Source organism: Actinia tenebrosa, unplaced genomic scaffold (assembly GCF_029948245.1).
Source record: "Actinia tenebrosa isolate PJP-AT-01 unplaced genomic scaffold, QUT_ActTen_1.0 PGA_scaffold1__47_contigs__length_23844297, whole genome shotgun sequence".
Taxonomy (NCBI): domain Eukaryota; kingdom Metazoa; phylum Cnidaria; class Anthozoa; order Actiniaria; family Actiniidae; genus Actinia; species Actinia tenebrosa.
Window position 1 is genome coordinate 7,084,254 of NW_028292578.1, and position 25,954 is coordinate 7,110,207.

The window sequence follows — 25,954 nt, forward strand, 5'->3', positions numbered from 1 at the left end:
ATAGAGAAGAGACCAGGCAATGGGCTTTAGACAAGATACCCAATGTATAGAATAAGTACCCAGATAAAGCATACGTACTAAACTACCATAGAATGAGACATATAAAGATGGGCTTGCAAGATACCCATGTATAGATACTACCCAGTTACAGATAATGTATAAACTACCTCAGAAGAGACAATAGTGCAGGATGGGCTTCAAGAACCCATTGTATTAGAGAATTAACGTACCCAGTTGAAAGTACGTGCTATCAACTACCCTCAGGAGACAATAGCAGATGGGCTTCAAGATACCCATGTATAGACTACTTACCCCAGTTAAGATACTGTACTTGACTACCATCAAGATGAAGACAAATCGCAGATGAGGGCTTTCATTAGATACAGATGTATAGAATAACATTACCCAGTTCAAGGATACTGTACTAAAACTACCATCAGATAGGACAAATAGCGATGGGCTTTAACATACCTGTAATAGGAATACTTACCCGAGTTAAAGATACGTACTTAAACTACCATCAGGAGAGCGACAAACAGATGGTTTCAAGATAACCCATGTACTAGAATCCTTACCCAGTAAAAGATGATGTAACTACAACTACCATACAGCGAGACGTAAAGATGGCTATATCAAGATCCCCATCGAATACTACCCAGTTAAGATATTAGACTACCTAACTACCCACAGAAAGAGACCCTAGCCAATGGGCTTTCAGATACAATGTATAGAAATACTTTTATCCCCTTTAAAGATATGATACTAAAAAAAACGGACATCCAGCAATAGAGCAATAGAGATGTGGCTTTCGACGATACCCATGTATAGAAATCCTTACCAGTTAAGAATTTAGCTGTCCTGAATCAGATAGAGACAATAACTCACAAATACCCTGTATAGAACGCTACATCCCCCAGTTTAATATACCTTATAAACGACCATCAGAAGAATGACAATAGCAGATGGGCTTTCAACATACCCGTATAGAATACTTACCCAGTTAAAGATACTGTACTAAACTACCATCAGATGAGACAATAGCAGATGGGCTTTCAAGCATACCCATGTATAGAATACTTACCCAGTTAAAGATACTGTACTAACTACCATCAGAAGAGACATCCCAGAAGATGGGCTTTCAAGATACCCATGTATGAATACATTATAGAATAGGGGCTTGCTTAGGGGGTGTGGGTGGACTACAAAGGGGCAGATACGTAATACTGTCCTAAAAAAACTACCATCAGAACAAGACAATAACATAGGCTTTCAAGATACCCATGTTATAGAATACTTAAAAGATACTGTACTAAACTACCATCAGAGAGACAATACAGATGGCTTCAAATATACAGTAAGAAACCCAGTAATTACCGTCTACCATCACATTGGGGTTCAAGTATGTGTACGTAAAGATACTGTACTAAACTACCATCAGAAGAGACAATAGCAGATGGGCTTTCAAGATACCCTGTATAGAATACTTACCAAGTTAAAGATACTGTAATAAAATACCATCAGAAGCAGACAAAGAGCAGGGCTTTCAAGATACCATGTATAGAATTACTTACCCAGTTTTAAAGATACTTGTACTAAACTACCATCAGCAGAGACAATAACAGATGGGCTTTCAAGATACCCTGTTATAGAATACTACCCCAGGTAAAGATTACACGTACTAAACTACCATGAGAGAACAATAGCAGATGGGCTTCAGGATACCCATGTTAGAATACTTACCCAGTTAACAGATTACTGTACTAAACTACCATCAGAAGAGACAATAAGCAGATGGGCTTTCAAGATACCCTGTATAGAATACTTACCCAGTTAAAGATACTGTACTAAACTACCATCAGAATGAGACAATAGCAGATGGGCTTTCAAGATACCCATGTATAGAATACTTACCCAGTTAAAGATACTGTACTAAACTACCATCAGAAGAGACAATAACAGATGGGCTTTCAAGATACCCTGTATAGAATACTTACCCAGTTAAAGATACCGTACTAAACTACCATCAGAAGAGACAATAGCAGATGGGCTTTCAACATACCCTGTATAGAATACTTACCCCAGTTAAAGATACTGTACTAAACTACCATCAGAAGAGACAATAGCAGATGGGCTTTCAAGATACCCATGTATAGAATACTTACCCAGTTAAAGATACTGTACTAAACTACCATCAGATGAGACAATAGCAGATGGGCTTTCAAGATACCCTGTATAGAATACTTACCCAGTTAAAGATACTGTACTAAACTACCATCAGAAGAGACAATAACAGATGGGCTTTCAAGATACCCATGTATAGAATACTTACCCAGTTAAAGATACTGTACTAAACTACCATCAGAAGAGACAATAGCAGATGGGCTTTCAAGATACCCATGTATAGAATACTTACCCAGTTAAAGATACTGTACTAAACTACCATCAGAAGAGACAATAGCAGATGGGCTTTCAAGATACCCATGTATAGAATACTTACCCAGTTAAAGATACTGTACTAAACTACCATCAGAAGAGACAATAGCAGATGGGCTTTCAAGATACCCATGTATAGAATACTTACCCAGTTAAAGATACTGTACTAAACTACCATCAGAAGAGACAATAGCAGATGGGCTTTCAAGATACCCATGTATAGAATACTTACCCAGTTAAAGATACTGTACTAAACTACCATCAGAAGAGACAATAGCAGATGGGCTTTCAAGATACCCATGTATAGAATACTTACCCAGTTAAAGATACTGTACTAAACTACCATCAGAAGAGACAATAACAGATGGGCTTTCAAGATACCCATGTATAGAATACTTACCCAGTTAAAGATACTGTACTAAACTACCATCAGAAGAGACAATAACAGATGGGCTTTCAAGATACCCCTGTATAGAATACTTACCCAGTTAAAGATACTGTACTAAACTACCATCAGAAGAGACAATAGCAGATGGGCTTTCAAGATACCCTGTATAGAATACTTACCCAGTTAAAGATACTGTACTAAACTACCATCAGAAGAGACAATAACAGATGGGCTTTCAAGATACCCATGTATAGAATACTTACCCAGTTAAAGATACTGTACTAAACTACCATCAGAAGAGACAATAGCAGATGGGCTTTCAAGATACCCATGTATAGAATACTTACCCAGTTAAAGATACTGTACTAAACTACCATCAGAATGAGACAATAGCAGATGGGCTTTCAAGATACCCATGTATAGAATACTTACCCAGTTAAAGATACTGTACTAAACTACCATCAGAAGAGACAATAACAGATGGGCTTTCAAGATACCCATGTATAGAATACTTACCCAGTTAAAGATACTGTACTAAACTACCATCAGAAGAGACAATAACAGATGGGCTTTCAAGATACCCATGTATAGAATACTTACCCAGTTAAAGATACTGTACTAAACTACCATCAGAAGAGACAATAACAGATGGGCTTTCAAGATACCCATGTATAGAATACTTACCCAGTTAAAGATACTGTACTAAACTACCATCAGAAGAGACAATAGCAGATGGGCTTTCAACATACCATGTATAGAATACTTACCCAGTTAAAGATACTGTACTAAACTACCATCAGATGAGACAATAGCAGATGGGCTTTCAAGATACCCATGTATAGAATACTTACCCAGTTAAAGATACTGTACTAAACTACCATCAGAAGAGACAATAGCAGATGGGCTTTCAACATACCATGTATAGAATACTTACCCAGTTAAAGATACTGTACTAAACTACCATCAGAAGAGACAATAGCAGATGGGCTTTCAAGATACCCATGTATAGAATACTTACCCAGTTAAAGATACTGTACTAAACTACCATCAGAAGAGACAATAGCAGATGGGCTTTCAAGATACCCATGTATAGAATACTTACCCAGTTAAAGATACTGTACTAAACTACCATCAGAAGAGACAATAGCAGATGGGCTTTCAAGATACCCATGTATAGAATACTTACCCAGTTAAAGATACTGTACTAAACTACCATCAGAAGAGACAATAGCAGATGGGCTTTCAACATACCCTGTATAGAATACTTACCCAGTGAAAGATACCGTACTAAACTACCATCAGAAGAGACAATAGCAGATGGGCTTTCAAGATACCCTGTATAGAATACTTACCCAGTTAAAGATACTGTACTAAACTACCATCAGAAGAGACAATAACAGATGGGCTTTCAAGATACCCATGTATAGAATACTTACCCAGTTAAAGATACTGTACTAAACTACCATCAGAAGAGACAATAGCAGATGGGCTTTCAAGATACCCATGTATAGAATACTTACCCAGTTAAAGATACTGTACTAAACTACCATCAGAAGAGACAATAGCAGATGGGCTTTCAAGATACCCATGTATAGAATACTTACCCAGTTAAAGATACTGTACTAAACTACCATCAGAAGAGACAATAGCAGATGGGCTTTCAACATACCCTGTATAGAATACTTACCCAGTTAAAGATACTGTACTAAACTACCATCAGAAGAGACAATAACAGATGGGCTTTCAAGATACCCATGTATAGAATACTTACCCAGTGAAAGATACCGTACTAAACTACCATCAGAAGAGACAATAACAGATGGGCTTTCAACATACCCTGTATAGAATACTTACCCAGTTAAAGATACTGTACTAAACTACCATCAGAAGAGACAATAGCAGATGGGCTTTCAAGATACCCTGTATAGAATACTTACCCAGTTAAAGATACTGTACTAAACTACCATCAGAAGAGACAATAGCAGATGGGCTTTCAACATACCATGTATAGAATACTTACCCAGTTAAAGATACTGTACTAAACTACCATCAGAAGAGACAATAACAGATGGGCTTTCAAGATACCCTGTATAGAATACTTACCCAGTTAAAGATACTGTACTAAACTACCATCAGAAGAGACAATAGCAGATGGGCTTTCAAGATACCCTGTATAGAATACTTACCCAGTTAAAGATACCGTACTAAACTACCATCAGATGAGACAATAGCAGATGGGCTTTAAAGATACCCATGTATAGAATACTTACCCAGTTAAAGATACTGTACTAAACTACCATCAGATGAGACAATAGCAGATGGGCTTTAAAGATACCCATGTATAGAATACTTACCCAGTTAAAGATACTGTACTAAACTACCATCAGATGAGACAATAGCAGATGGGCTTTCAAGATACCCATGTATAGAATACTTACCCAGTTAAAGATACTGTACTAAACTACCATCAGAAGAGACAATAACAGATGGGCTTTCAAGATACCCATGTATAGAATACTTACCCAGTTAAAGATACTGTACTAAACTACCATCAGAAGAGACAATAACAGATGGGCTTTCAACATACCCATGTATAGAATACTTACCCAGTTAAAGATACCGTACTAAACTACCATCAGAAGAGACAATAACAGATGGGCTTTCAACATACCCTGTATAGAATACTTACCCAGTTAAAGATACTGTACTATTTCCCGCTTGGGTTTTGTTGTTGACCACTTGTTGGGATAATTTAAACTGGTGTTCAATTTTAGAGTAAAGTCCACCAATGTACTGGAAAAATACAAACGATTGCAAGTCAGTTAAATAAGTGTTCTAGCAAAGCAGGAATTTAACTCACTGAAAAATAAAACAAAGTTCTAAATAATGTGTGCAGGATGTACAAAACAACATATATGCTATGTAAAGAAAGTCAAACTGAGCTGACCTCTTTAGGTTTTTGCTTGTCTTTGTCGTTATTTTCTGGGGTCTGATTCGATTGTCGTTGCTTGGTGAGATAAACCACTAGTTCTGTCATTCTCTTGTGGTCTGGTAAAGTAAAATGCAAGTTAAAGGAGGACAAACAAATCATGCATTAATTTTCCTGGTTTGTAAATATAATATTGTCATTTGATCGAACATCAAATAACTTCGTTGTGTTTTCTCTGCATTACCTTCCTCGCGTTGTGCATCTTGGTTCCACCGTGAAGATCTCATAAGATCCCATTTATAGCTCTTGAACGTACTGAAACTGTGTCATAAATAGAATTATACAATAACTGTTATAAATCTCGCATTCTGATTGGTTGGGAGCGCGTGCTTTATGAGAGCACAAAGCACGCACGCGCCCTTTGCATTTTACAAAAGAAATAAAAAACTTGCTTGCTGTGTTGTGTGGAGTTATAAAGCACTTGGGGATTGCCAGAACACTCGAGAAGGGTCGAGAAGCCATCCGCTACGCGTCGTGCTTCTCCTAACACTTCTCTCGTGTTCTGCCAACCCCCGCGTGCTTTATGACTGCACACAGCACGCGCGCGCGTTTTCTATTTCTTTAATATTAAGTTCCACTAGGTCTGCATACCAAATGATACTAATACTAGTCTTATATTGATTACTGTCTGACTCGTCCCCAGTCGTCTTTCTCTTTGCGCGCGCTCTTAAAATAAGAGACGACTGGGGATGAGTCAGGATTACTGTCATTATAAATTCCAATTCCAAGATGGAATGAGGATGACAGGTTTCTTAGTCACTGCCCTCATAAAACAAGCACCGCTTATCTTAACCCATGGCCATAAACACTTGATCAAATAACTTACTCTTTTCTCGATGCTGACGTCACTTTCCTTGTTGGTCTGGTTTTCACAGGACCTAATTGTAGTCAAATAAAATAGACCAATAAGGTATCAGATTGCAAACTATATCCTGGAATGGTTCATGTATAACAACTAGGCTAGTGATAAAGCAAGGACGTAACGACCAAACAAACCCTTTATTTCAGGTTCCGTATCTTCAGACTCGGGCTGATCTTCATCTTCACCATGGTCTTGATCTGCCTCTTCTTTATTCTGTGACAACCGTCGCATAGCAACACGCTGTAGTACACGGCTACGGCTTCGACGAATGGGTGGTAAATGCTATCGAATGAAATCGTAATGTTAAAAGGGCCGCGTTTGGAGTTGATGGTCCACAAGTGTGTACAACACTAGTAATAGAGACCTTTAGTTTGCCGGTAACCGCTGTAGAGATCAGGCCCAGAAACAAGCCCGTAAACACGGAGAAACACTTAGCTTCAATGAAATTCAATATGGCGGCTCCAACAACTTCGTTATCATGTAATGCTTCGCTAAATGTCAAAAGGTATCTAATGAAGTATTCTTTACCTGGGATTCACTTGCTGTCTTTTTTTCACTTGGGTCAATAGTGTCAGGTAGAACACTGCTCTTCTAAGGAAAGAAAGTTCACATATAGACTTCAAAAATACTGAACCAGATATAATGACATCACTTTACTGCTGAGGGCACATAAGCCTGCTTGGCACACCAACTATGTAAGCATAAATTGTTCTTTTTCAAAAAGTAATGACGTCAATCCCCTTAGGCCTTCTAACAAACATGATGATGGAAAAACTACACAAGATTTTGACGGCTTCTCTTTGCCGGCCAGATTGGAGAGAAAAAAACGAACATTTGTTCGAAGCTATAGATATCTTTTAGCTCCAGGTTTTCCTGTTATGCAGTAAACTATAAAAACAGCTATTTACTCACAAATAAGAAAACAAAAAAGAAAAGATAAATTGAAATATCTTGTACAAAAAGCTGGCGTGAGGTAACAGAATTATTTCGAAGATGCTGCGAAATGTTTGTTTTGGAGACGAATGTGTGATAGTCTAGATTCAAACTTACTTGATAAGATAAGAATTGCTGTCAGAAGACTGTTAGCCGATATTAATTACCTTTAGTTCTACAGATCGAGTTTTCTTCATCAGAACATCTTCCTCAACACCAAAGATGTCCAGTTCACACGCCCTAAACAAAAAAGTACTGATTAATATATCGATAGTTAATGAATGATTGATGATTATTACATATGTTATGATGCAGGATCACACATAATGGAATAAATGAGTTAACAAAAGAATGAATATTAGACAAAATGAACAAAGGAATAAACGGATAAACAAATGAATATGTCATTACCTTGCACTCATTAAACGCTGGAAAGGTATTTCAACCACATTCCTGTGAGAATAAAGATCATCCACTACGATTGGATTATTAACAACACGTGGTTTTACGCCTTCCTTCGATTGGTCGGTACCCGTGGAACCCACACCCACGTCTAAAGATGGTTTTCTACTATTTGAACTTGATTCTTCTGTTTCCTTTTTATCGGCATCTGTAGAGCTTCCTAATAGTACAGACATATAGATAGATATATCAAGTCAATAACAGGTCTACTGGGGTTTGGGGTGAATCTAAACCAACTAGATAAATACTACAAACTCTTACGTTTTCAAGCTTTTGAAAATGTTGGATCCATCCATTCTTATTACACGCCATTGTATCACTGATAACATTGACTGTTTATTTCTTAACTATTTCAGGAATTCCAAGATATTCCGTCATAATATCTATATTATTTATAAGTGAATTTAATAAATAACGAAGAGAGAGTTTTTCGTCTTTTCAAATCTTATTCAGTATCTCTGCAAGCGGCACAAATTGACAAACGAACGTGCGCGTGTGCAAGTTATATACACCTGTAGGTGAATATAGCAGCATAAGACGTAAATTGTGACCAATGAGCGCGTTCTCTAATATTGATAGCTTCATTGACAGCATCCTTAACCCCATACCTTTATCGACAGCAGAACCGACATCCTTTTTGTTTTCACTGTTATTTGTTTCTTTGACAGTAAATGTAGAGAGGGGAGTGTTTCTGGATACTCGATGATCACGATAATTACAGCCCTACACAACACACAAAGTCACAAGAATTGAACATTGACATCAATCAACATTTGGTTGCCAGAGTCTGTTTTGCATTAGAGGGTGTTTTAAAAACCCAACAACTGTATAATATCCCGGTTGATGTATGATACAAGAAGATACAAGGCCATGATTCAATCCTGGGGAGTACTCCGCCAGAATTTAGGTAAGGGAGTTCCGCTGGGATTCTGAAAGGGGTACCCTGTTTATAATTTTAAAAAACCCAAATTTGTAGACCCTGTTTATGACAAAAGATATAGTTAATTGCGCTGAGTTCCTGTTTCAATTATCATGTCATCTCATGTATCGTTTTTTATGACCATAACAACCAGTTTCGGTCAATACGAAAGTAGAAACCCTGAATTTGTCAGGAAACTCAGGAAGAACTTGAAACTTGATTGGAATTGCATACCCTGTTTATGACAAGAAGCTCAATAAACCATACCCTGTTCTGCGGATCATCCCCGTATAGTCCATCTATGGGTGTACCCCCCACCCCCAGGGATTCAATGTCACTACTTACTACATGTTGTCCAGTTGTATCAAAACGAAGAACTTTCTGCTGGCAACAGGGATAGACACCCACTTCTGATACATCAGTCTGGTTATATACAACAGATGCAGGATGGTAACGACAATGACCCAGCTCTGAACATGGAAAATAATCACCACAGCGGTAACAATATAGAATGTTTATGGAGCCCCATAATCTAAAGAAAACAAAGAAGATCCAATTGAGAAAGAAGATATACTAAAGGAACTGACTGAATCAAGGGATAGGAGGATAAGATTGTTTGAAGGAAGGGTTTATTGGATTGAAAGAGGGGTAAAGGAATGAGAAGGGAGGAAGAATGGAATATGGTAAGGAAGGGTGGGTCAAGGGAAGGATAGACCGGTGTATGGTAAGGGTGGGTCAAGGGAAGGATAGACTGGTGTATGGTAAGGAAGGGTAGGTCAAGGGAAGGATAGACTGGTGTATGGTAAGGAAGGGTGGGTCAAGGGAAGGATAGACTGGTGTATGGTAAGGAAGGGTGGGTCAAGGGAAGGATAGACTGGTGTATGGTAAGGAAGGGTGGGTCAAGGGAAGGATAGACTGGTGTATGGTAAGGAAGGGTGGGTCAAGGGAAGGATAGACTGGTTTATGGTAAGGAAGGGTGGGTCAAGGGAAGGATAGACTGGTGTATGGTAAGGAAGGGTGGGTCAAGGGAAGGATAGACTGGAGTATGGTACGGACGGGGGCGTCACGGGAAGGATAGACTGGTGTATGGTAAGGAAGGGTGGGTCAAGGGAAGGATAGACTTGTATGGAAAGGGTGGGTCAAGGGAAGGATAGACTGGTGTATGGTAAGGAAGGGTGGGTCAAGGGAAGGATAGACTGGTGTATGGTAAGGAAGGGTGGGTCAAGGGAAGGATAGACTGGTGTATGGTAAGGAAGGAAGGTTGGTCAAGGAAAGGATAGACTGGTGTATGGTAAGGGTGGGTCAAGGGAAAGATAGACTGGTGTATGGTAAGGAAGGGTGGGTTGAGGGAAAGATAGACTGGTGTGTGGGAAGAAAGGTGTTAGGTAAAAGGAAGAATGGAAACTTACCATAGAAGGATGTGTTGGGGAGGAAGGATAGATTAGGGATGGTTTAGGGGAAGTAGAATGGGAAGAGATAGTTGGACAGGCAAACAAGGATATCATGGGTTATAATGAGGGTATACCTCCAGTAAACTTCCTTCCAAGATTTCAGCTTTTCTCGTAATCCTTGTACATAGTCATTAACATTCCAACCAGTGTCACTACATAGAAAACAGATAGATGTTACATATTATTCACTAGAGGGAACACCAACAATCATCAGTACAGTGGACACACTCAACATGGTTGTTGTTTGCACAAAGCAATTCCTTTCTTACCGTATATGACTGTATGAAACACGCCCTCTATAATCTATCATCATTCTGTAATCAAACAGAAACTACAGTCAAGTTTAGTTTATTTGCACCTCGTTGTAGATTGATATGATACTCTGTGAATACCAACACTAGGTAACATCACAATCCTGAATTACATAGCATCTTACCTTTTGGGGACACAGTGGAATTTCTTTTCTGAGTCCACTGTGAGTAGCTTCATACATGCTGAACATCTTTCAAATAAAGAATATTTCAAGCAACATTTAGTAAAAAATGAGATCAAAAAACTGTAGTTCCTTTATCACAGACTAGATTAGTGTTAGAGGATGTTCTTTACCTGTACAAAGTGCTACCATTACCAGGTGAGCACAACGTCAGTTTGTCAGGATCAAAGAGGTCTTCTATCTTCTTGCAATACAATTTACTGCAAAAATAATTAGATTATTAATTATATCCATTTTGAAATCACTGGTGATTTGTGCAATCTGATTGGCTCTCAGCAGTGTGATTTAATCAGGAATCACACCATTTTGAGAAAAAAACTTGAGAAACTCCACATCACTCACAGCTACGAATATCTGGAAAAATTACATCGGGTTTGATGGTGTTATCCAATGCGAGCTCATGTAAGAATGAATTTAACTGAGAGCCAATCGGAATCTATTATATATAATTGCACCATTCACAGGGGGTCTATAGAACGAGGTTTGTGGAGAGCTGATTCACAGACAGACTTTACAAAGAAAAATCTGGATGCAGCGCAGGCTACCCTATGCAAGTGTGCAATTTTGTAAACACTCATTTGATTTCAGACCAAATTGCACTCTACTCAGGTCAATTACCATTATAGATCTCCCTAGTGATATTAGGGTACTTACTGGTATTCTGGAAGATTTAAGACATTTATTGATATAAACTAGCATATAATAATTATTGTTATCATGATTACAGCTTGAAGTCGGCACCTTTTAAACTTATCTTTGCGATCTTTAATATCATCCAACTCATTGTGGTTAAAAAGATCTGAAATCCTGAAGATTCAAAACACAAGTCAGTTGTTCTGGTTTATCTAACCTACTCAAATATATGTATACCTCCCCCTTTCCCAATGAAAACATAGATGAACTGAAAATAAATGTCCTGATTTATGACTGTCATTCCAGCTGAAAGTCGAGTATCTTTATTTCCTGACAAATGCTGTGATAGGTACCAGCTTACTAACTGGTGGTTCTTTGAGATTTGTGACACCAGAAGTGGTAACCAAACCACAGATCTGGAGCCCTAAGAGATACGACAGGCATTTCCCCTTGTCCAATCAGAGTCCCCCCTAGGGAAAATGGGGTATCATTTGGGTCCACAAATAACTATTACTCCTAATTAGTTAGATCTAGCTAAGTGATACCTGGTTACAAGTTTGTCATTGATGCAATTCATATTGCAAGGTGTAGCGACGATAGCTGACATGTTCTTATGGCAGTACTCAATACATTCTGTAACCTGCAGAGAGAATCATATTATTATTACTTGAAAAAAGGTTTAAGGTCCTAGAATTTATATATTGATAAAATATTAATATTATAATAATTGCAAAATTAAACAAATATGGTGAAGGATGATGCGACTATCGATTTTATCCTATCCTGGAAAAACATTTCAGCTAATCTAAGTCAGGTCACAGCAACAACTAACTCAAACTTGGAATTAATATTACAATTATTTATGCCCTTTTTTTAGAGGGAGGAAGACCAGACAAAGAGAAAAAACCCTTGAATCAAGGGAGATACTCAACAGTCAACTATGCTCACATTTGAAACAAAGACCTGGAATTAAACCCTAGGCCCCAGAGGTGAAACACAAGTGCATTCTCTGCCCGGGGGGAAGGGGGGAGGGGGGTACTACCCTATATTTGTTATACGGGTACGTGCCGCCAAACAGGGTATGGTTTTCAGAGATTCTACTCTGGAACAGGGTACACATACAAAATTGCGGTCGCTCTGGAACAGGGTATATGAAATCAAGCTCTCTCCTCTCTGGAACAGGGCATCTATTCAGTTTTTGCAATACCGGAACAGGGTATGGTTTTCAGCGATCTTACTCTGGAACAGGGTATTAATTTCAGCGATTTTACTCTGGAACAGGGTCAGGGTTCAGTGGGCTCAGCGGCACATCCCTACCCTAAACAGGCAAGAGTACCCCCCAGGATTCTCTGTATACCACTCTTGATTCCCTATGACAAGATGATCTTGCAGTCTCACTACATCTGCAAAGCTTTTTGGAAATACTCTTACTAAGATATATTTGCAATGTTGCTGGTTTGGATTATAGGGTCATTCAAAATGATTCCACTAATAATTTTGTTTTGAAACTTACCAAACTATCCATTTTTAGAAAATCAGAGGATATAAGTATTGAGATGACATTATTAGGTTCTGAAAAAAAAGAAAGTTGTTATTAAGACAAGTAATTGAAAGTTGTAAGACTTAATCCGAGATACAAGAATCAAACCATCAAATAACTTACTTTGATGTAATTGGTTCAAAGTAAAGCTAAATTTTGATTATCTTTGCCTACCCTCCTGTGTAAGCTACTCCCTCTTATAGGAGTCCTGTGGTGTGGTACTACACAAGAACCCAAAGACATGAAGTTGTCTTAAGAGGAGTCTAGCTTCTGCCATGTACTATCTGGCAAAGATTTGACCACTACTCACCTAGTTTAGGGTGTGTTTCGTCCTCATCTGCTAACCCTCTTTTAACATACTTCATTAGCCAATCAAAAATCTGTACATCACAATGTACTGAGATATCTACTTCTTCCCAGCGCTGTGCTTCCACTGATAAATACTCAGCAAAGTACTTCATTTCTTTAATCAACAAATCTCTTGGACAAGTGAAGTCTTGTTTTACTTTTAATAGTAAAAAATGAAAAGAACTTTAGTATTAACTAAAGGTGTTTTTGTTGTTGTTTTCCTCAAATTATTTTTTCAAGAAAAATGTGCTTGATGAAACATAAATCATATCTTTAACTTTAGAATTAATGGTTCCCTCTCTGACAATAGCGAACCAATCACCTTTGCAGCAGTTTTCCCAGTGGAATTAAAATCTTGTCCCACAAACAACTTTGATTTGATTACCATCCCGGTGGGGGGGGACTCTCTTGAAAAGTGGGTTGGGGGGCTCGATGGACCTTTAAGTGTCAAAAATGAGACCTCGCATTCCTTTTAGGGTCTCTGGCTGACTCCTGGCTGACTCCATACCTTTTAGGTTCAGATTTGTTCGTTTTGAAAAATATCAAACGTCATACAAGAATATAATGGTTGGAAACGTTGTCATTTTAAATATGGTCGTACCTTTTAGGGTCTGAAATCAGCATCTCAGTTAATTTATGCGTACCTTTTAGGGTCATTTTCGAAACCGTCCGTCGATCCCCCCTACCCACTTTTCAAGAGAGCCCCCTCCCCCGGGATTACGATATCCGCTTTAAGAGGACTACAAAGATTACGAGGCAATTTTATTTTATTTACAAAAGACAGATAATAATAGAAACAATTTATAACCAATTTTCTGTTATTAGAGTTTTGAATTCTGAGATATTCTAGTTAATATATTGAGCATGTATGACATAGCAACAGGGAGAGGAACCATGAATTTTGGAACACCATTGTATTCAATACTGGTATAATCTTTTCAGTGCTACTAGTAAATAAAGTAATGGTTTTAAATAGGAAAACAATATACTAGACTAAATCAGTCTTTAAATCAGGTTTTAAATAGGAAAACAATATACTAGACTAAATCAGTCTAATAATAATATTGACAAGTTACTCACAGTTCTTGCTTTCATCACAGACATGAATAACCATATTTGGTCTGATGGGGGAAAAAGAAGGAAATTAAACATCAACTGGATAAGAAAATGAACAGTAAGATTTAGTTATCTATAGTTTCTGTTGCAGACAGCTTGGCAAAGTAGGCTAAAATCCATCCATGCTTCTAAAATGTAGAGTACCATGTTGCACCATGAAAAGAAAGAAAATTCCTCACCCTTGTGACAGTGATGATCCCCTTCCAGATTTAAAAGATATTGAAGAATGTCGAGATTGAATCTCATGAATTTTCTTAAAAATAAAATCAATTGAATTAGATTAAAGGTAACGTTAATATGACAAACAAAAGAAAAGTTTAGCACAACCCTGTGGCTCTTTTGATGGCCTATTTAGGGTGTTGTATGTATTTATCATATGACCCGTACGGCCCTGCTCACGCGCTCTAATAAAACCATTGGAAAAAGTCACGTGATGGGGGCCGGACGGGTTGACGTAAGCGGGCCGGAAAAACCCGTCTGGCCCTGCTCGAATCCGCGCGCTTTCTTTTTTTAAATTATTTTTATTTTCGTGAGGGTCATATGATAAAATGCTTATTGACTGAGTTAGGTCGGGCCGTACGAGAAAATATTTGGCTCTCGGTCATTTGTACGGACCTCGCTGCGCTTGGTCCGTACGGCATCACCTCGAGCCAAATATTTTCCTGTACGGCCCTCCCACTCAGTCAATAAGTACATATTAGTAAAACAATTCCCAAAAATATCATCTTAATATAAAAGAGAAATTCACCTGATCAGCATTTTCACCTTGATCCTTCATTGATAAGCTTCTTTAAATAAAAAGTAACACAGTTAGTGGAATGATGAGTAATACTTCTATGATTTGCTGCTCCAAGAGTAGCAATAAATGGACTCACCTATCTATTTCTTCTTCTGTTGGCAGTAGAATAAGGTATAAAATAAGGAATTCATGTTAATCAAAATTTAAAGGAATGATTTATGTAACTCAATAATTGATCAAGTACTCTTCGATTGCATGTTATGTCATTGCAGCCTCTCAGGGGAGCGTTGGTGTCAATAAAAAAAAATTTTTTTAGCACCACAATGGCTGCCAAGTTTTTGTTTTTTCACTCACTTGAGATTTGTTTGCAACCCATCAATTTGTATAATAACTATATATTGATGTATTATGTGTCAGGTTTCTAACCTGCTCTTTCTCCATTATTATTTTCTTGGTCCAACCATTTTGTGGATTCTGCTTGAAATGAATTCACATTTTCTGTTTTCTTGTTAGTCTTTGTACTTTTCTTTGATTCCTCGTTCTCAATCAGATTAGACTTTAATAGTTTAGACAACACCTGTTGAGTGTTCTGCGTTAACACTGAACCCATGCCATGGATCGGCATAATTGACTGAAGCTCATTCCATCTTATCGAACACTAAAAAGTAATAAAAACTATACTATATCACAGCATGAGATCACAGAAGATTAACTAAAGCCCTCTTGTTTAGCAAGTGCCACTCTTGACAACTCAGGCAGCTGGAAATTTTATCAACGGAAATAGATTTTAAATTCAAAGTGTTGATTTTCTTAAACCCTTTTTTCTGGAAGGAAGGAAAGCATTGGTGGCTTTTCCCTCCTGGCTGTGCTACGCGAGCTGACCCTAATTCGTCAGACAGCTTTCTTTTAAAGGTCTGTCTGACAACCAAAAAAATGTATAAAGTATGGTCAAGTTAAGCTTTAAATAAGCATACCTGTTTTGGCGTCGAACCTGGTATTAATTTAGCTACCGCATCCCAGTTCTTATCATTGGATTCTCTAAACTCTCTTGAACACATCAGAGTCTTCAAAATCATATCAACTGCCGCCATTTTCAACAAAAAATCGTCCTTACTTTTGCTCCTAATGTTCAAGATGATGTAGTCATAGGAGAGCCCATGATACTTCTTAAGTCATGGTATTTCAAAATATACAGAGAACAGGATTTTGTGAAGTTTAAAAGCTTAATTAATCGACTTTGGTTTCTTTGTTGACGTCCGCCATTTTGTTTACGGTTTGGTTCCTAGGTCACATCACACAGGGAACCCAACCTTAATCACAAAATATCAGGTCTAACGCTTGGGCTACCTGTGGTATAGAAAGCCAATGTCAGATTGTAAACAAACATACTACGGAGAAATTGGATAGCATTAAGGAGGTAAAAAGACTATTTAATTTATATTTATTCATCGAAGACCAACGTAACAATCAATAAAATATGTATAGACAGATCCAAGTGAGTAATTAGTGATATATTTGGTTTACTAACAAACATTTTCCCCGTCACAAACCAAATATTCTGCTACAGCCCATGCTAGAGTACAAACACCATAAAGTGTGCAATATAAATATCATTAAGTTGCGTACATATTTACGGTGTTCAACTTACCTATAGAGAAAAAATATCGCTCTAGGAACTTCACGAGTACCCTGGTTGGTCCTTGTGGTATTGTGGTTAACACATGATCGGCAAAGGCATTTGATATTTTTCTCTTATTGCACACTTTTAGTGTATGTACTCTAGTAGGTGTACTTTATAGTACTTTCTGCAACATGCTAATGTGATAAAAAGAAAAACACAACAAATAATCTTAAGAAATAGCTCTATACATACAACATAAGACTATTTCTCGTACACCAGCGTATAAATTCATGGCGCCTCACAACATGCTAAACCTATAAACCGGTTATTCCTTGCAAAATAATGCGGTCAAACTGGATTTTCCCTACATGGCTGACTTTTATATTTACATATTTGCGTATTGTAAACCGGTTATTTCTGGCAAAATAATTCAGTCAAACAGGATTTTCCCTGAATGACCGACTTTAATAAGTACTGCGTATTGATACTACAGCGGCCGATTCAGACGGCTCATTTTTACCTAAAAATGTCTTCTTTTCTCTTGTTACGGCACTCAGGCCGAGTCAAAACATGCCGTCAACTTTTCAAGTTTCAGCAAAGTTTCACTATACGCAGCTTCCACTCGAATACGAGTTCTTTCGAAGAAGAAAGTGGCACGGTGGAATTCAATAACAACCATCGGGTCTTCGAGAGCAAGAAAATGGGTGAATTGGCTCGGGCTCTTTTCGTTCTCAAATTCTCTTCTTACGAATTTTTGGTAAAAAATAGTTTACCGGTAAGTCTTCATTTTATTTTTACGAGTGTCTAGATGCCCTGCACCGTGGATCTAATATCAAAATACTAGATACCCGGGAGTTTTTGATTTTTGAAAAAAATCGTCAAATAAACACATCTTTGCCCACATTGAAAGTATTCTTACTTTATTTAGAATAGTCAAGCACTTCTGATAACGATAAAAGATCTATATTTTCGCTTTTGCTGTTTTCACAGCATAGAATACGACACTTGTATTTTGCGTCCCATTGTATACAAACTCGTATTCATGTGACGTCACAAGTTTTATCGCCGCCATGTTGGTGCAGCTTAATAATAAGTCACGCGATTCATGAACATACGATATTTTCTCAGTAATAAGCTTACCTCTTCCACAAGGCTCGTAATTTACCTATTATGCATGTTCTTACCTCTTCTACGGTTCGCTCGTTGTCAGCCATGTTAGTAGGCAACGATTCCTGAAAAAGGATGGCCCTTAATCGACGATTGCAATCGACCCTATTTTGATTGAAGGAAGCGCTTCAACCCGGATTGCCTCTACTGATGTCCTTTGCTACTTGGTTTTGGAAACCAGTTTCTACACACTAGCAGTTCAAGACCATATAATTGCAAACAAGTTTGTTGTTTTAGAAAAGGTGCGCCATTCTCAGCGCATGAACGATGCTTTGATCAGGCCGGGGCGGCGGAAGCTGAAAATCTTTGGGGGGCATTGCAAAAAATCTTTGGGGGAGCACTGGAAAAAATCACAACAATAACTTAATAACAGTATTAAAAATCGAATCTATGCATTTATATTTCATGTGAACCAATATTTTGTGGGGGGCCAGGCCACCCCAAAAAAAGTTGTAGGGGGGCACATGCCCCCCGGCCCCCCGGTTCCACCTCCCCTGTTGATACCAATTTGGATCATCACTTAAAAGGAATGCACAATCAACTGCGCCCACTGCTTGGGTTGCAAGGCAGGATTGGTTGAGGCTTGTTCTCACATCACAGCTTTTTATTTTTTTCTTGAAGAAATGGTTCATAAGTAGCGTGCATCTATCGAGTCCTGGACTGGACTAAGTTGAGAAAAGCTTTAGTTCTCTAAAAAAAATATTTGAACAACAGCTTATACTTTTAAAAACTGTAGAGTATTTCTTTGTCTTCCTTGGCTACCAATTGAATGTTATTTTCATTGTTTTGAAGATGATGGAATTTGCTAAAAAAGTTCTTGGAAAGAAAATGTTTAAAAGCTTGATGAAAAAAACCATGTACAGTCAGTTCGTAGCTGGAGAAGATTATGATTCCATCAAAAATAGTGTTGACAATTTGAAAGCACAAGGTATTGGGACAATTATGTGTGTGCCGACAGAAGAGGATTACACTGATGCAGACACAGATGGATTTGAGAGCAGGTACATTGAAGGAATGAATAAACAATTGAATGAATGAGAAAGTAAACTAATTAACTCCCTCCTAATAGAATGCAAACAATATAACTGTGAAACTTAAATAATACTAAATTATAGTAATACTAAATAGCACAATTCCATGCAAATTCCATTGTTTTCTATTGTTTAATTAGCACTATTTTGTACTATTTAGTAATTAGTGTTTCACGGATTGTTTGCACTCTATTCTTTTATAGACTATATGTCTTACATTATTTCCTTATCAAGTTAATTTAATTTTGTATCTTAATAGAGAGGCTCGTTTCGACAGAAATTCAGAGGTTATTCATGATTGCATAAGTAAAACGGGTAAATTGCTATTTATTTATATTTATTTATTGGCATAGATTTTTTCCCATCACATGTATTGCATGGAATAACTGGGGAGGGGGAGAGGTTGGGATTAAGGGGGGGAGGGGGACATTTAAAAAAATCTGGCTCAAGAGTGGTGGGCACACAAAAAGCTGAGTCATACAGCACTCTTACAATAAACAAAATATTTTTTTTTATTCAACAAAGGAGGGGAGTCAGCTATTATTATGGGTTACCAACCAAATCCCACCCCCTTCCTTCCTGATAAAAAATGCATGGTTCCTAATGACTTCTATTCATTCATCCTTCCATCCCTCCTATTCATTCATCCATCCCACATCTATCCTTTCTTCTATCCTTTCTTCCATCCATTGCATCTATCCTCCTATTCATTAATCCACCCCATATCTATCCATACTTCCATCCATCCATTACATGCATCCATCCATCCTTCCACATCTATCCTTCCATCCAAAAAAATCTCTCTGTCCATCCACCCTCCAATTCTTTCATCCACCCCACATCTACGTATCCATTCTAACTTCCACCCACCCACCCACCCACCCTCCATTCATAATTTCATCCACGCGGCATTTATTTATCCATCCTTCCATCCAAATTCTCACCAATTAGTATGTGTGTTGGTTTCTCTGCATATTAGTTCAGACAGTTGTCATAGGTTCTTATTGATTTATTATGCGGTTGATTTACATATTATTTTATCTTAAAGAGACTGGTACTTTTTCTCAAATGAGAGTTAGTGCAATATGCAGCCCTTCAGTCTTGGTAAGATATAAGTTGAAAATTTGAACTTAATGCTTAGTATTACTACATCTAAAGCTAATGATTGAATTAATACAAAACCCCCTGATGGTGACAGATTTTGCATGTTTTCCAAACCTTGCTATTCATTCCTCTGCCATTCCAGATATTTTGAGCTATAATTGGTTATCCTCAACTGTCTATCATACCCAGGGGGGTACTCTTGCCTGTTTGGGGTAGGGATGTGCCACTGAGTCCACTGAACCCTGACCCTGTTCCATAGTAAAATTGCTGAAAATCATACCCTGTTCCAGAGCAAGATCACTGAAAATCATACCCTGTTCCGGTATTGCAAAAACTGAATGGATGCCCTGTTCCAGAGAGGAGAGAGCGTGATTTCATATACCCTGTCCCAGATTGAGCGCGATTTTATATACCCTGTTCCAGAGAAGAATTGCTGAAAACCATACCCTGTCTGGTGGCACGTACCCATATAGCAAATATAGGGGAGTACCCCCCCCCCCCCCTGGCAGAGGAAAGAATCTTCAAAATTCTTTCCCCATCTTGAATCCTAAGCTTACAAAAGAGGAATGAGAAACGGACACTGACATTATTTCATGTCAAAAATAAAATTCTTGTATCTTTTCATTTTATTTTCTCATGTAGAAAGCCTTAAATGATCTACTTCAACCATATCAAACACAGACATACAAACCTGATGGCCTTAGCGTGAGAAATTTTGCAAGAGGACTTGATGAGGCAACACCGGTGCGTAACATATTATACAGGTTTATATTCGAAACTGCATAATTCTGGCTTGACACAAAACCCACTGACACACCCAATGATAGTGCTATCAGGGGTATTTCAAAAGCAAATCAATGTTTGATACTAAGGAACTTCTTGATTTTCATCAGCTGATAAAAGTCTTTGAATCTCATTATCTGCTTTGAATTAGTCATTGACCATCATGACTACTGTCTGTTGGAAATAATCCTATTGAAACTGCAATTCAGTTGATGAACATAAATTATTTTCACGAGACAGGGAATGATGTCAAAGGAAATCAAGAAATTGATTTCTAACTACTAACTTTATATAATTATAGAGCCACAACTTGGTACCTCAGCTGACAGAAAACCAAAACAAGCACTTGAAGAACTCTTTAAGAAGACTAGACTCTTTTGCCAAGGTAAGTCGTCTTCCCTTGTGTATTATAGCCACCAGAATATTGGGTCTTGAATTGAATGTAAGATTTTGTCCCGTGGGGGTACTACCACCCCAACTTGGGTAGGGGTGTGCCGCCAGGACCTTAAAACCCTGACCCTATCCCAGACCTAAAATTTTGATTTTACATACCCTACCCCAGACTAAAACTAAGAATTATACACCCTATCCCAGACTAAAAGATGGAAAATACAGTTTTACAATCGATTGCAATCAATATTTACTAACATTTTTATTGTTTTTGGTCGGCAGAAAGCGTAGCCTGATTCGCCAGTGACAAAAACGACCAAATCGTTAACCCTATCCCAGACTAAAATGATACCCTATCCCAGACAAAATGTCAAAAAATGATACCCTACCCCAGACCCAAAAGCCGAAAAACCATACCCTATAGGGCGGCACATACTCATATAGCAAATATAGGGGAGTACCCCCCGGGGATTTTGTCGAAATTTTATTTTTATTTTGCACAGTTGAAATTTCAAACCAGTGATCTGAAGGAAGGTTCAAAAGAGTTTGAAATTGTCTATATACCTTTGATAATTAAGCAATATATAGTAAACTGTTTTGTTTTTTTTTGTTTTTGGTTGAACAGCACTGCAAAAGTAAAAATGTCAGACTTTTAATTGATGCTGAGCAGTACTACCTGGAAGGCGGTAATCATCACCTAATCTTGGCCCTGCAGAGTAAATACAACACATGGAAACCCTGGGTATATGGAACATACCAGTGCTATAGGAAGGTTAGATTAATTTGCCAAAAGCCAAGTGAATATTGGGAAATATTTATAAACCAAGCCAGAAGGTAAATGTTCCCCATATTCACTGAGCCTGTGGGGAATGATCGTTTTAGTATAATTTTAGACTTCATGAATATCAAAGAAAATACGAAAATTTATATTTATTTATTTATGATGCTTCCAACAAACTGTTGAGAACTAGACAGGTGATACTACCTATAGGATAGTCTCCCAATAAAATTACAAAAATGTATATAAATAAATAAATTCACCGAAACAAATAATAACGTGTACTGCATGTAAACTACATAAGAAAGATCCAATAAAGTCCTGCAATTAGAGCAGCGGCATTTTGTCACCCAAGAACTAAAATGTTGTAGGTCTCAAAGGTGGACAAAAATATGTGAGCAGATTATGAGTTTTCCCAAAGTTTGCCAGAGTGGAAGTAATACTAAAACGTTTTTTTTAATTCTGATTTTATGCATAGACCTTTGCTTCCTCTTTCTTCAATCGTTTAATTCCATTATGGAACAACAATAATTGTAAATAATAATAATTTGCCCACAGAGCTCAGGCAATCTACATCACCATCGTCCCTTAAACAATTACTTACTAGTCATTATCGTGACATATTGTATACTGCGTCACCTATTGTTAAGAACATTGTCGGTCAGAGACCTGAAATGGGCGATCTGAGACTTAATGGATCTTCTTTTTGCTTATGTTTTCGGGCTAAAATGTGAAAAATCACATTCTGAACTCAAAGGTCATGCTTCATATTCCAATCTAAAAGGAAACTAACATTGTTCGGCTGATGAGAATATATTACATTTTGCAGTGTGTTACTCACCTCAGATTTCAGAACTCTGGCCAACAACATTTTTTTGAAATACCGTAGTGTATATTAGATAATGTATACAAGGAAATATTTTTAAGTCTGATTGTATTAAAAGCATGCCAGCATTGATATTTCTTTACTTGTTTCCATAATTTTTAAGGACACTTTGGACAGGCTAGAAGCTGATCTAGAAATGATGTCTGATGATAAATTTCATTTTGGAGCAAAGTTGGTGAGAGGTGCCTATAGACAACAAGAAAAAATTCGTTCAATTGAACTAGGATATGAATATCCAATCTATGACTCCTATGAGGAAACCTGCAAGGCATACAATACAGCACTGGAAATCATCTTGCGGCAAGTAGCTTACTCTCCAGCTGAAGTTATGGTGGCTTCACACAATGAAGAATCTATACAGTTGGCAACAAGCAGGTATTTAGCTATACCATGCTACTAAAGCTCCATTGACCCTAGCCTGTACAGGAAGGTTTCCTTGACAAGTTTTATATGCTCCTGTAGATGAGGAAAGTAGCAAGTTTTTACTTGTAAAGTGTCCTTGTTTACAGAGACAAGCAAGGAAAATTTATCCAACAAAAATTGTCAAGGAAAATTTGTTGATCGGCTTTACCAGATCAAAAAAAGTTGTCTAGTAAAAACAGTTGTTTGGCTTGTACAAGGACAACAACTTGTACAAATAATGTAATATTGTTAATACGTGGTGATTGATATTTCAGGATGATAGAGTTAGGGATTGAGAAAAGAGATGCAGGAGTGTCCTTTGCACAGCTGTATGGGATGTGTGACCAAGTGTCATATCTTCTAGGTATCTACACATGATGTACATTTGACAAAAAATTCAAATAAGGTTTTTAGATTGCAAACAATTAATCCATGAAATACTAATAATTACTAAGTTATCAATGAAATTTGCATGAAATTGTGCTATTTAGTATTACTAAAGTTTCACGGTTATATTGTTTGCACTCTAGTCACAAAAATTGTTTACAAGATGTTACATATTTTATGTACTATTTATAAAGCTTGAACAAAAGTTTTTTCATAGCTGTCAAATAATTTACTTATTGTTTTACATTTCGAATGACTATCTCATTTGGTTTTTGATTTTGTTAATTTTTTTTAGCAAAATAATTTTTGAAAATTTTTTTAATATAGCAATTTTATTTGATTACTAATTTTTATATATTAATCATTATTATTAATCCATTCAATTTTCAGGTCATAAGGGCTATGAAGTTTACAAATCTGTTCCTTATGGTCCTGTGGACACAACCTTACTATACCTAGTAAGAAGGGCTTTAGAAAACAGAGATGTCACATCCAGAACAGAAAAGGAAAGGTTTCTCATATGGAAAGAGATTAGACAAAGGATTGTAGGAGTTTGAATTGAAAAGAGTACACTTTCAAATTATAAAAGACTGGATTACCCGATTAGCTCAGTTGGTAAGAGCATCGGTCTGTTTTGCGGGAGGTTGTAGTTCAAGCCTCAGCCAGACCAACACTCAGGGTCTTAAAATAACTGAGCAGAAGGTGCTGCCTTTGTAATTATTATCTGCAAATGGTTAGACCTTCAAACCGTAGGCCCCGTCTGTCTTCACTATATAACCCTGCATAAGGCGGATGTAAAAGATCCACTGAAGACGCTGGTGACAACCATCTTCAGTGCCCGTGCTAAGACTCTACAGGGCTCACTGTAATTGGCATAAAAGCTGTTGTGGTGTCCCTGCCCTCATGGGGAAAAGCTAATAAATGAATAGAGTAAAGGCATTTAACCTGTGAAATAAAAAATGTTAGTCAACGTGTAATAGAGTACAAACACTAAAAGTGTGCACCACGTTGCACTAGTAAATAGTGCTAATTAAACAATAGAAAACAATAGGATTAGCATAATTTAGCAGTATTTAGTGGTATTTATGTTACACACTTATAGTGTTTGTAGTGTTCATAGTGTTTATAGTGAAATATTCACCCATAATTGAATAATATATTTTCGAACTTAGTTTTATAAGTAGGTGACTTTAATGGATCAGTGTACTAGAGTGCATTAACTAAAATGAAGCTAGCATTCTTCCAGGTCTTGGTAAAAGGCTGGTCTTCTCATTACCAGTGTGCCTGTATTACATGCAATTTAGTCCAAAGGAAGGAGCCCAACTAATCACCTTTTTTCACTCGGCAGCCATGTTGGTTTGAACAAAACAGTCATTTGCATCTAAGGTGAACACGACACTAAGACATGTTCTAATTGGTTGCCAAAACATAGAAGTAAGTCAACTGGAAAGTGCAGGTCTGGCACACGGCTCTTTGGAATCAGCCAGCCGGGTGCCAAACATGTCTGTGGTTTGGGAAGGCCTCAATTAAAATATGTCTTTTTTGGGTGAGGGGTAACCCCAAGATTCTCCCCATAATCCCCCACACCATAAATTATGGGTGCTCTCTAAGGGTCCTCTAGGGGACAGCATTGTATTCATTTTACCAATAATGTTTATTGTAAAATGAAAAAAAATTACCATTTATTTTATTGACAAGTGAAGTATTTGTCTTTAAACAAAAGATTTGCAAGCAAGTGTTTATCATGACCACTAATTTAGGTCTTAGGATGGCATAATTTTATGCTTTCATGCAACAGTAGTTTATTTCTGAAATGCAGGTATTAAATGCATGCTTGATAGATGAAATCTATGTAAAATAACATTCTTTGTAATATAATGTGGAGTTTAAATTTGTAAATGTCTCGCACAACTGTAAAGTAAAATATCTCATGTACATATTTACCAAATAAGAAAATGCCAATAAACTGCTATGAAATAGCATGTATTATGGAAATAAAAACAAATTATGAAACCGACTGTTAGTTTTCATCAACATAGTACTGTAAAATGTGATTTTAAAATAGGATTTTTCATTCGTAAATTGAATAATGTTTATAA

General features: G+C 37.3%; 2 protein-coding genes across 6 annotated transcripts in view; one reads left to right on the forward strand and one right to left on the reverse strand.

The window, feature by feature from the left end:
- The window catches only part of LOC116290762 (SANT and BTB domain regulator of class switch recombination), a 23,978-nt gene extending 5,731 nt beyond the window's left edge, over positions 1 to 18,247 (reverse strand). Inside the window, exons 1-25 of one of the 4 annotated variants that reach the window (XM_089032693.1) lie at positions 18,112 to 18,247; positions 16,281 to 16,653; positions 15,733 to 15,964; positions 15,443 to 15,458; positions 15,316 to 15,355; positions 14,747 to 14,820; positions 14,532 to 14,572; positions 13,414 to 13,608; positions 13,077 to 13,135; positions 12,109 to 12,203; positions 11,672 to 11,737; positions 11,044 to 11,130; positions 10,874 to 10,939; positions 10,707 to 10,751; positions 10,512 to 10,589; positions 9,332 to 9,518; positions 8,676 to 8,790; positions 8,017 to 8,227; positions 7,773 to 7,845; positions 7,201 to 7,263; positions 6,807 to 6,954; positions 6,637 to 6,688; positions 5,995 to 6,071; positions 5,769 to 5,869; positions 5,511 to 5,614 (exon numbers count right to left, since the gene is read on the reverse strand). In XM_089032693.1, coding sequence (XP_088888819.1) covers positions 5,511 to 5,614; positions 5,769 to 5,869; positions 5,995 to 6,071; positions 6,637 to 6,688; positions 6,807 to 6,954; positions 7,201 to 7,263; positions 7,773 to 7,845; positions 8,017 to 8,227; positions 8,676 to 8,790; positions 9,332 to 9,518; positions 10,512 to 10,589; positions 10,707 to 10,751; positions 10,874 to 10,939; positions 11,044 to 11,130; positions 11,672 to 11,737; positions 12,109 to 12,203; positions 13,077 to 13,135; positions 13,414 to 13,608; positions 14,532 to 14,572; positions 14,747 to 14,820; positions 15,316 to 15,355; positions 15,443 to 15,458; positions 15,733 to 15,964; positions 16,281 to 16,397 — 2,342 coding nt within the window. In that variant the 5' untranslated portion in view covers positions 16,398 to 16,653; positions 18,112 to 18,247. Of the gene's footprint in view, positions 1 to 5,510; positions 5,615 to 5,768; positions 5,870 to 5,994; positions 6,072 to 6,636; positions 6,689 to 6,806; positions 6,955 to 7,200; positions 7,264 to 7,772; positions 7,846 to 8,016; positions 8,228 to 8,675; positions 8,791 to 9,331; positions 9,519 to 10,511; positions 10,590 to 10,706; positions 10,752 to 10,873; positions 10,940 to 11,043; positions 11,131 to 11,671; positions 11,738 to 12,108; positions 12,204 to 13,076; positions 13,136 to 13,413; positions 13,609 to 14,531; positions 14,573 to 14,746; positions 14,821 to 15,315; positions 15,356 to 15,442; positions 15,459 to 15,732; positions 15,965 to 16,280; positions 16,654 to 16,954; positions 17,250 to 18,111 lie in introns of those variants that run through there. The other 3 variants (XM_089032694.1, XM_089032691.1, XM_089032692.1) reach the window with 3 other exon arrangements.
- LOC116290773 (hydroxyproline dehydrogenase) lies at positions 17,374 to 25,872 on the forward strand. 2 transcript variants are annotated; one of them, XM_031697876.2, is made up of 10 exons: positions 17,374 to 17,702; positions 18,887 to 19,095; positions 19,385 to 19,440; positions 20,174 to 20,229; positions 20,872 to 20,973; positions 21,314 to 21,397; positions 22,028 to 22,174; positions 23,170 to 23,441; positions 23,744 to 23,832; positions 24,246 to 25,872. In XM_031697876.2, the coding sequence occupies exons 1-10, from the start codon at positions 17,382 to 17,384 to the stop codon at positions 24,410 to 24,412; spliced, it is 1,503 nt and encodes a 500-aa protein (XP_031553736.2). In that variant the 5' UTR covers positions 17,374 to 17,381; the 3' UTR covers positions 24,413 to 25,872. The 2 variants fall into 2 exon arrangements, with proteins under 2 accessions (XP_031553736.2, XP_031553744.1); XM_031697884.2 differs by lacking the exon at positions 17,374 to 17,702 and adding an exon at positions 18,221 to 18,336.
- Positions 25,873 to 25,954: the final 82 nt, after the last annotated feature.

What these genes read in the sequence shown, in the direction of transcription:
- LOC116290773 (XM_031697876.2), top strand. Translation starts at nt 17,382, where the DNA reads ATGACCGACTTTAATAAGTACTGCGTATTGATACTACAGCGGCCGATT. An exon ending in TATGCAGCCCTTCAGTCTTG is followed by an intron (nt 20,230 to 20,871) that starts GTAAGATATAAG and finishes TTTCTCATGTAG; the next exon opens with AAAGCCTTAAATGATCTACT. An exon ending in CATACCAGTGCTATAGGAAG is followed by an intron (nt 22,175 to 23,169) that starts GTTAGATTAATT and finishes ATAATTTTTAAG; the next exon opens with GACACTTTGGACAGGCTAGA.